General features: G+C 43.2%; 1 protein-coding gene and 1 long non-coding RNA gene across 2 annotated transcripts; both read right to left on the bottom strand.

The window, feature by feature from the left end:
* Positions 1-1181: 1181 nt before the first annotated feature.
* On the bottom strand, positions 1182-2228 carry LOC311112011. The gene is made up of 2 exons (XR_014610817.1): positions 2131-2228; positions 1182-1760 (listed from the first exon to the last, which is right to left on the bottom strand). It is a non-coding gene; the product is annotated as an uncharacterized lncRNA (long non-coding RNA).
* A 1791-nt stretch (positions 2229-4019) lies between these two features.
* On the bottom strand, positions 4020-9616 carry LOC311112176 (uncharacterized protein). The gene is made up of 3 exons (XM_084155153.1): positions 9550-9616; positions 4502-4612; positions 4020-4255 (listed from the first exon to the last, which is right to left on the bottom strand). The coding sequence occupies exons 1-3, from the start codon at positions 9599-9601 to the stop codon at positions 4152-4154; spliced, it is 267 nt and encodes an 88-aa protein (XP_084011279.1). The 5' UTR covers positions 9602-9616; the 3' UTR covers positions 4020-4151.
* Between the last annotated feature and the right edge of the window lie 443 nt (positions 9617-10059).

Genomic DNA, 10059 nt, shown 5'->3' with positions numbered 1-10059 from the left:
TTCCGGAGGAGGAATACCCCCTGCTCCTTTTAAAAAATGGTTCAAGAATGTGTACTTATATGCGTGCGTGTGTACAGAGGGGGGATCCTTGCAAGCATGTGGTGGAGGAAGTAGCTAGTTGGTGTGGGGTCCTGTAGTCTCCTGCAGGCTGCTAAATGGTATTTTCCACAACCCTGGTGGTTTTCTTTCCTGACTGGGGGAAGCCTCTGCCAATGGGGTGTCCCCCTACAGTATGGGTCATAAAACAAGGGTCAGGGAACCCCTGTGTCTATGTGGGAAGAGAGGAATGGATGTGATACGAGCTGCCTACGTCAGCCATCAACGTTTGTATGTGTGTGTGTTTGTGTGTGATTGTGTGTGTGTGTGTGTGTGTGTGTGTGTGTGCATGCGTGTGTGCGTGCCTGCGTGAGTGTGTGAGTGGGGGGATTTCCGCTGGCAACCTTTGTTTACAAATACAAATATTCCCTCGACTGTGTTAGTCTTTAGAAAACAACAATCACATGTGGAGCGTGAGCATACAACTCCCTAGGAGGTGTAACGATCGGTTATTGTAGTGTAATGAATTAAATAATTAACTATTGCACAGACGGAGCTTGTCTCTCAGCATGGGTGTTTTAGTCAACACAGAACTGCTATACAGTCTCTTGACACTAGTGTTGATCCCAAATGGCACCATATGCCCTACATAGTGCACTACGTTTCACCTTATTGGCCCTGGTCAGAGTAGTGCACTATATAGGGAATAGGGTGCCATTTGGGACACAGTCAAATAATCATTATCTGTATAGAGTTTGAATTATTAATACATTTAGGTTTTATTAATCTCAAATGCATAATCATAGTGTATTGTAGGAAACTGATAAATGTAGTTTCATTCAGCGTATTAATAATATATGTCTGTCACTATGGAGTGATCTTTATGCTGTGCCCAGCTAAACCATAAACTCTCATTTTATTGGACTATGCTGTAAGTAGGAGCTCTGTTGACATCTAGTGGAAGAATTATGTATGTTATTTTTCATTGTTGACAAATCGGCCCTGAAATCATGTTGTAATTATGTTGTAATATTTTCTGAGTTGAAGTGTGAAACTGCAACCTAAAAAAGATCTGTAACCTAAGACTATAACTAAAAAAATATCTGTAACCTAAGACTATAACCTAAAAAGATCAACAAACTGTATAAACATGCAGATATTTTTATTTTTATTTTTAGGCTGCATGTGATATAACTTATGGAAGACTAGAGAAGACATTTTAAATGCACTGTCCCGTTAGTGATTACAGAGATCATATTTGCAGCAGTAGGTGTGGAGGAGTCCTCCCTCGATGCCCTGGAGATGTTCACACTCCTTGCTGCTGATGCATCCTCGGAAATATGACACAAGGAGAGAGAGGTGGACCGTGGGACACACAACGGATGCAATCACAACATCAACAAACATACACAAACAATATAAAAACAAGATTTCACTGATCTTAATGTAGTAGATGATGAGATATTGGGGAAGATGAGGAATTAGAGTGAGTGGAACCATGATTTGTGGCTTTCTCACCTTTGTTCTGAAATAGTTCATTCCAATAACCAAGTGATAAATGAGACTTGGAAGTGTGGCAATGTAAGACTAGAGTTAGTGTAACCCCAGCGTATTTAGCTCACGGAGAGGGGCCAGGTGCCATGGCCCTGTCAGCACATCTCCACACACGTCTTCATTAGGAGTGTCTGGGAGACACCGCTAACACTGGAGGGCCTCTCCTACACCTAGACAATACAGTACCACAAACTCAGTTTTAATTATTATAATGTTTTGTAAAACTTTAATATTGTGTTCTTATATATCACTATAATGTTTATTCACTGAATCAATTAGGTTGTTAATACAGTTCACAAACACTATACAGCATGTTATTATCATGAACACAGAGTGGAAGAGTTTCAGTGTTGTTTTGAAGTTATTTCCGGAACATTCTATTCACTTACATACCGCAAATAGAACTCATCAGAAGGAAAGATATAGCCACGACTCTCATCAACAATGCTTCACCAAACACAGGACAGTCAGGGATATTTCCATTACAAGGTATTTTAGAATGGTTATGTAAATGTCACTTACAGAATGTAATAATCTCACCTGAGTTCTGGTGCTTTCACAGGTATATGTGTGACTCTAGTCTAAACACAGCGCTGTCCTCATATAGACCGTATTTTCACTGTTACATAAATACAACGTTATCATTGAAGTTCCTGATAAAGATGGTGTTGTGTTCTGGGAATTGTGACTCGGCAGGCTGCCATGGGAAGTGTTCTAGGAATGCCACCTGGATTCTTTCCCACTTGGTCACTATAGTAACGGCAGAGCAGCTCAAGCCTTGGGTAGAGGCAAATAGTGCTGCTCAGTGCTCATGTTTTATGCCATCAACTTACCTGACCAATCACATGCTAAAGAGTCACATGATATCTGTATAGGCCCATCTATTTTATCAAACTGAATCATGCTTTCAAGTTAAAGCTGACATCAATAAACAAATGCAAACTGTTGGGGAACGAAGCAACTTGTATTTTGTAACTGCTTCACAACAACAGTAATAGATGGTAAATGGACTACATATGTGGTACTCTTGCAGTGCCAGACATCACACCAAATTCTAGAATCTATGGTAGTCGAGGGTTATGTCTCAGTTGCATAGGTCAGAGAAACAGCACCAGACATGAACGTTCTCACTCTCGTCTCCAAACATCCGGCATTCTGAAATCTGCATGCATTTCTTGAATGTTGAGGGAGCTATGGAGAGAGGGTTGAACATACCAGATACAGAAGAGACATAACCTGGGCCTGTATTTATAATGCATTTCAGAGTTCTGATCTAGGAATAGGTCCTCCGTGTCCATACAATCTTATTAATGATGATCTAAAAGGCTAAACTGATCCTAGATCAGCACTCCTACTCCAAAATGTGTGTGTTTTACTGATCATTTAACCTTGGTAGGTCGCACAGATGAAGCACAAGGTAAAGAAGGCCAAGTGAAGGAGGGAGCTGCCTATGAAGTGGGTGTTTGAACGTGATTCTTGCGCAGGCCTTTTCCTCGCTTTAGCAGGTCATCACTGTGTCTCAGCTATGGTCTCTACAGCCACTGTCAAGACATTTGTTGCACCTTAGGCCCTCTCCTGGAAATACAGTAGACCAGCATTATCTCTGGTGTAGTTTAGTAGCTTGGTTAAACCTGACTGATCGCTCCACGTTAAACAATGGTGAAATGATTTGTTTAGTAACTTGGTTAAACCTGACTGAACTCTCCACGTTACACAATGGTGAAAAAATGATGGTTAATAACCAGGCAAGTATTCAGTGAGACAGGTTATCAAACCTAGTAAGACCTAGAGTACTCTTTTTGGGCAGACTCACCATAGCTTAAAGCCAGCAGCAGGAGAAGGAGAGAAACACACACCACTTTCATCTTTCCTTCTCTTAACATGTCTTTTGAGCTGTCGTTTCATCTATAGAAAAGATGTCAAAGTCACCTTAGTGTGACTAACATATACAGTTGGTCCTGTCCTGGTGCTTTACATGGAGGCTTGTGTATAATGATAGACATGGTGAAACCCAAGTAGCAAAGTAGACAAATATTTGTGACATTTTACCACTTTTTAAGCATTTTAGTGTTTGTGTTTGTTCTCGTAGCGATTTATTAGCTTTGTTATAGTGTGTTGTTATGAGCAATAAATAGTGAAGTAGTTGCAGGTAGGCTACAACTCAAACATAATCTCTGACCTGGTTATATTTACTATAGTTATCCCAGGTCTGCTCTGTTCCACATTGGAACATTCCTCATCGGGACAGAGTGTGTAATGACAATCTTAAGATATCAAACCATCAACAGAACAGCTGAATGGAGTCTGTATTTTCTGTGGTTGCTCAGTGCAGTGCTCATGTTCCAGGCCATCACCTGGCTAATCTCATGTTAATTATGTAATAATAATAATAATAATGTCAAACATAAATGTCAAACATAAATAATATATAAATGCAAACATACAACTTTATTTGTGTAACTTCTTGACAGTTTCAGTCATGTGGATTGATTAGTGATATTCAGCTTAGTACAATTAATGGACTGTATAGTATACAGTATGTTAGACAGAGGATGTGTCTCTCAGTTGCATTGGTTGGAGGTGCAGCAATAGGCATCAATGTCCTTGTTGCTTCCCAGCAACATGCATTCTGACATCTTCATGCATCTCTTGAAATATGAGATAGCTGTGGAGAGAGAGAAACGAGACATAGGGTAAAACACCAGATACAGAAGACACAAACCAGCACATTTTCTTGACTGGCTCAAGCAAATGTTTTCCTTAGATGTCAATCAAAAGGATCCGATATTTGGTGTTTTACCGATTGGTTATTGATCCTAGGGTTACACACATAGTAAAGTGCCTAGTGAAGGGATATATACAGATGAAACTCAGGGTATACTGCCTAGTGAAGAGGATAATAGATACGCACGGAGTGGGGGCTTGAATATGACCGTGCCACAGGTGTCATGGTCAATACGGCAGGTCTCCACTGTGTTACTGCAGCCAATGCCAATACAACGGTTGCATCTCAGGCCCTCTCCTGGAAAAACAGAAGAACAGCTTCATCTCTGTTGAATTGGAGTGAATCTGGTTATTCATTGAAAAATGAGAGAATGGAGAATAACCAATCTAGCTTTAATCTGGTACATGTGTTTATTTGGCATTGTCCCTGTCAAATAAATAAATTAATCTAGATCGTAATTGTACATTAAGTTTAATTGGTGGGAGTCCAATGACTGTAACTGTCACGCCCTGGCTCTGGGGACTCTTGAAAGTTGAGCCAGGGTGTGTAGTGTCTATCTTGTTTGTTCTATGTTCATGTTCTAGTTCATGTGTTTCTATGTTGGCCGGGGTGGTTCCCAATCAGAGGCAGCTGTTGCTTGTTGTCTCTGATTGGGAACCATACTTAGGCAGCCTGTTGGCACCTGTTATTTGTGGGATCTTGTTCTGTATGGGTTTGTGTGGGTGAACCTTTTGACTTCACGTATCGTTTTGTTGTTTTGTTGTTGGTGGAAAGTACTAATTAAAAGATGTACGCCTATCACACTGCGCCTTGGTCCCCTAATTATAACGATCGTGACAGAAGATCCCACCAAAACAGGACCAAGCAGCGTGTTCAGGAGCAAACACCGGGAAAGGAACTGGAGAAGTTGGCGATGTCCCAGGTGGGCGAATGGTGGTCTTGGGAGGACATGTTCGCGGGCAAAGGGCCATGGGCAAAAGTTAAAGCCCTGGCGAGAGAGGAGGTACGGCGCCAACCGTGCCGTCGTCGGACAGGCGAGAGGCAACCCCAATAAAACATTTTGGGGGGGCACACGGCATGGATGACGGGGATGCTGGAGGCAGCTACAGGACGTATCGGCGGATTAGGAGAAGAGGCCACCAGGTTACGGGGGCTATTGGTCATGAGGGAGCAGGAGTTAGTTGGTCAGAGGGAGGAGCTACTGGAGGCGATAAGGGAGAAGGAGAGTGTAGAGGCACGGTGAGAGGAACTGGTTAGGCAGCAGAGGGAGCGGAGGTTTATGAGGAAACCCAGTCCCGCTCCTCGCACCAAGCAAGTGGTGTGTGTCACCAGTCCGGTCCGGCCCGTTCCTGATCCCCGCACTAAGAAAGTGGTGCGTGTTCCCAGTACGGCCCGACCCGTTCCTGATCTCCGCACAAGGCCAGTGGTGCGTGTTCCCAGTACGGCCCGACCCGTTCCTGCTTCCCGCACAAGGCCAGTGGTGCGTGTTCCCAGTACGGCCCAACCCGTTCCTGCTCCCCGCACTAAGTTAGTGGTGCGTGTTCCCAGTCCGGCCCGGCCCGTTCCTGCTCCCCGCACTAAGTTAGTGGTGCATGTTCCCAGTACGGCCCGACCCGTTCCTGCTCCTCGCACTAAGCCAGTGGTGCGTGTTCCCAGTCCGGCCCGGCCCGTTCCTGCACTAAGTTAGTGGTGCGTGTTCCCAGTACGGCCCAACCCGTTCCTGCTCCCCGCACTAAGTTAGTGGTGCGTGTTCCCAGTACGGCCCAACCCGTTCCTGCTCCCCGCACTAAGTTAGTGGTGCGTGTTCCCAGTACGGCCCAACCCGTTCCTGCTCCCCGCACTAAGTTAGTGGTGCGTGTTCCCAGTACGGTCCGGCCCGTTCCTGCTCCCCGCACTAAGCCAATGGTGCGCGTCGTCAGCCCGGTCCGGCCCGTTCCTGCTCCCCGCACCAAGCCAGTGGTGCGCGTCGCCAGCCTGGTCCGGCCCGTTCCTGCTCCCCGCACCAAGCCAGTGGTGCGCGTCGCCAGCCCGGTCCGGCCCGTTCCTGCTCCCCGCACCAAGCCAGTGGTGCGCGTCGCCAGCCCGGTCCGGCCCGTTCCTGCTCCCCGCACCAAGCCAGTGGTGCGCGTCGCCAGCCCAGTCCGGCCCGTTCCTGCTCCCCGCACCAAGCCAGTGGTGCGCGTCGTCAGTCCGGCACGGTCCGTGCCTGTTCCACCGGTGCCTGGTCCGGCACCGGTCAGCTGCTCCACACCAGAGCCAGAGCAATCCGCTCCACCGATGTCCAGTCCAGCTCTGGCCAGCGGGACCAGACCAGGGGCGCTACGGGGGGGGGTAGAGAGAGAGTGGTGGTCACGCCCGGAGCCAGATCCGCCTCCAAGGCGGAATGCCCACCCGGCCCCTACCCTCTTGTGTTTGGTTGGCGCGGTCACAGTCCGCGCCTTTGGGGGGGGGGGGGGGTACTGTCACGCCCTGGCTCTGGGGACTCTTGAAAGTTGAGCCAGGGTGTGTAGTGTCTATGTTGTTTGTTCTATGTTCATGTTCTAGTTCATGTGTTTCTATGTTGGCTGGGGTGGTTCCCAATCAGAGGCAGCTGTTGCTTGTTGTCTCTGATTGGGAACCATACTTAGGCAGCCTGTTGGCACCTGTTATTTGTGGGATCTTGTTCTGTATGGGTTTGTGTTGGTGAACCTTTTGACTTCACATATCGTTTTGTTGTTGGTGGAAAGTACTAATTAAAAGATGTACGCCTATCACGCTGCACCTTGGTCCGCTAATTATAACGATCGTGACAGTAACACAACAATTAACAGTGAAAAGATAGAAGCCTGTACAGAATAAAAATATTCCAAAACATGCATCCTGTTTGCAATAAGGCACTAAATTAAAAACAGCAAAAAATGTGGCAAAGAAATTAACTTTATGTCCTGAATACAAAGCATTATGTTTGGGGCAAATCCAACACAACACATCACTGAGTACCACTCTTTATATTTTCAAGCATGATGGTGGATGCATCATGTTATAGGTATGCTTGTCTTCGGCAAGGACTGGGGAGTTTTTAAGCATAAAAATAAACGGAATAGAGCTAAGCACAGGCAAAATCCTAGAGGAAACCCTGGTTCAGTTTGCTTTCCAACAGACCCTGGGAGACAAATTCACCTTTCAGCAGGACAATAAACTAAAACACAAGGCCAAATATACACTGGAGTTGCTTACCAAGACAACATTGAATGTTCCTGAGTGGCCTAGTTAAAGGCCTTAAATTGGCTTAAAAATGTATGGCAAGACTTGAAAATGGCTGTCTAGCAATGATCAACAACCAACATGACAGAGCTTGAAGATTTTTTAAAAGAATAATGTGCAAATATTGTACAGTCCAGGTGTCCAAAGCTCTTAGAGACTTACCCAGAAAGACTCACAGATGTAATCGCTGCCAAAGATGATTCTAACATGTATTGACTCAGCGGTTTGAATACTTATGTCAATTAGATATTTCTGTATTCATTCTCAATGCATGTGTTATTTTCTAAAAATATGTTTTCACTTTGTCATTATGGTGTATTGTGTGTAGATGGGTGAGAAAAAAATAATATTTTGGCAGTAACACAACAAAATGTGGAATAATTCAAGGGAATACTTTCTGAAGGCACTGTAGTAAAATTATTGGTTTGATTACTTTGATAGACTACTATATCAACCAAATTACTTTAGATTGTTGGGCAGCTAAATCACAAACATGTCTAAACTACAGTTGTTGCGTGTGAAAACTAAAAGAACAAAGACAAAGTGATCTTCTGTCAGAAGATGGGGATAAAAAGCAGGATCATCATCAACACTTAGGAAAGTAAAGCAACTCTGAATCATTCATGCTGTGGGTTTCAGATAAATAAATGCACGATTTACATTTGTAAAACTTTCACTGTGAATTAAGTTTGATTTTAGTTGAATGATTATATAATGATTAGAAAGTTTTAAGCTATAATTTGGAGAGAGAAATATGATGGTGCATCTAGTGATGACAGCTCTTTGAAATTATTTTTGTGGTCGTAGAATAGGTTTGTATTCAGACCTACTGATAGCTCGCTGTAGTTCTATCTAGTAAATAAACTCTTTAGGCTAACAGGGATCACTGAAAATTACATATCCTGAAGAAAATATGGTGTGTTTGCTAGCTTGTTTTAAAGTATGTATGGTTTTGAAATACATTATAGTAGTGGTAATGCAGCTCTTTCAGGGTTATCTTTGGTCTCTTTGTTGCCTCTGATTAATGCCCTCCTTGCCTATTCCGTGAGTTTTGGTGCCGGCCCTCTCTTGGCAGGTTTGTTGTGGTGCCATATTCTTTCCATTTTTTTATAATGGATTTAATGGTGCTCCGTGGGATGTTCAAAGTTTCTGATATTTTTTTATAACCCAACCCTGATCTGTACTTCTCCACAACTTTGTCCCTGACCGGTTTGGAGAGCTCCTTGGTCTTCATGGTGCCGCTTGCTTGGTGGTGCCGCTTGCTTAGTAGTGTTGCAGACTATGGGGCCTTTCAGAACAGGTGTATATATACTGAGATCATGTGACACTTAGATTGCACACAGGTGGACTTTATTTTACTAATTATGAGACTTCTGAAGGTAATTGGTTGCACCAGATCTTATTTAGGGGCTTCATAGCAAAAGGGGTGAATACATATGCATGCACCACTTTTCCGTTATTTATTTTTTAGAAACAAGTAATTTTTTTAATTTCACTTCACCAATTTGGACTATTTTGTGTATGTCCAGTACATGAAATCCAAATAAAAATCCATTTAAGTTACAGGTTGTAATGCAACAAAATAGGAAAAACGCCAAGGGGGATGAATAGTTTTGCAAGGCACTGTACATTTACATTTTTTTTTGTAGACATGGAATCACTGGTCACTTTAATAATGGAACACTAGTCACTTTAATAATGTTTACATACTGTTTTACTCATTTCATATGTGTATACTGTATCCTACTGTATTTTGGTCAATGCCACTCCGACATTGCTCATCCTAATATTTATATATTTCTTAATTCCATTCTTTTACTTTTAGATTTGTGTGTATTGTTGTGAATTTTTAGATACTACTGCACTGTTGGAGCTAGGAAAAACAAACATTTCGCTACACCTGCAATAACATCTGCTAAATATGTGTACGTGACCAATAACATTTTACTTTATTTGATATGCTAAAATAAGACCTTGTTGGGCAGACTCACCAAAGCTACATGCCAGCAGCAGGAGAAGGAGAGAAAAACATACAGCTTTCATCTTTCCTCTGTCTTTCTTCAGGAGTCTTTAGATCTGTCGTTCCAACAAAGAAAATAATGATTAATCAAAGACTCCCTTAATATGGTGGGATTATGCTATGTTCCACAATTACAACATGTACTGAAGGTCTACAAACTGTAGGTCTACCTCTGATTTATTTTAAATGTGCAGAAACATTCTGAAACCAACCATTTCACAACCCCAGTAGCACAATATCATGAGACAACGTTATTAGGAGCTATAGATTGTGGAGTAGTTGATCACCTGGTTGTATTTCCTTTAGATGTGTGTTGAGCTGCTGTTTACTTCACTTTCCCCTCTTTCTTCTTCTCCTTTTATACAGTATAATATGCAAATAAAGCTGCTATCTATGAGTAACTTGTGTGAGATATTGGCTATATTTACTCAGCTTTAGCACAAGTAGTTCCCCTAGCCTACTCTATACATCACAGGAGGTT

Source organism: Coregonus lavaretus, assembly GCF_964263955.1.
Source record: "Coregonus lavaretus genome assembly, chromosome: 38".
NCBI lineage: Eukaryota > Metazoa > Chordata > Actinopteri > Salmoniformes > Salmonidae > Coregonus > Coregonus lavaretus.
This window is presented reverse-complemented; position numbering and strand designations above follow the sequence as displayed.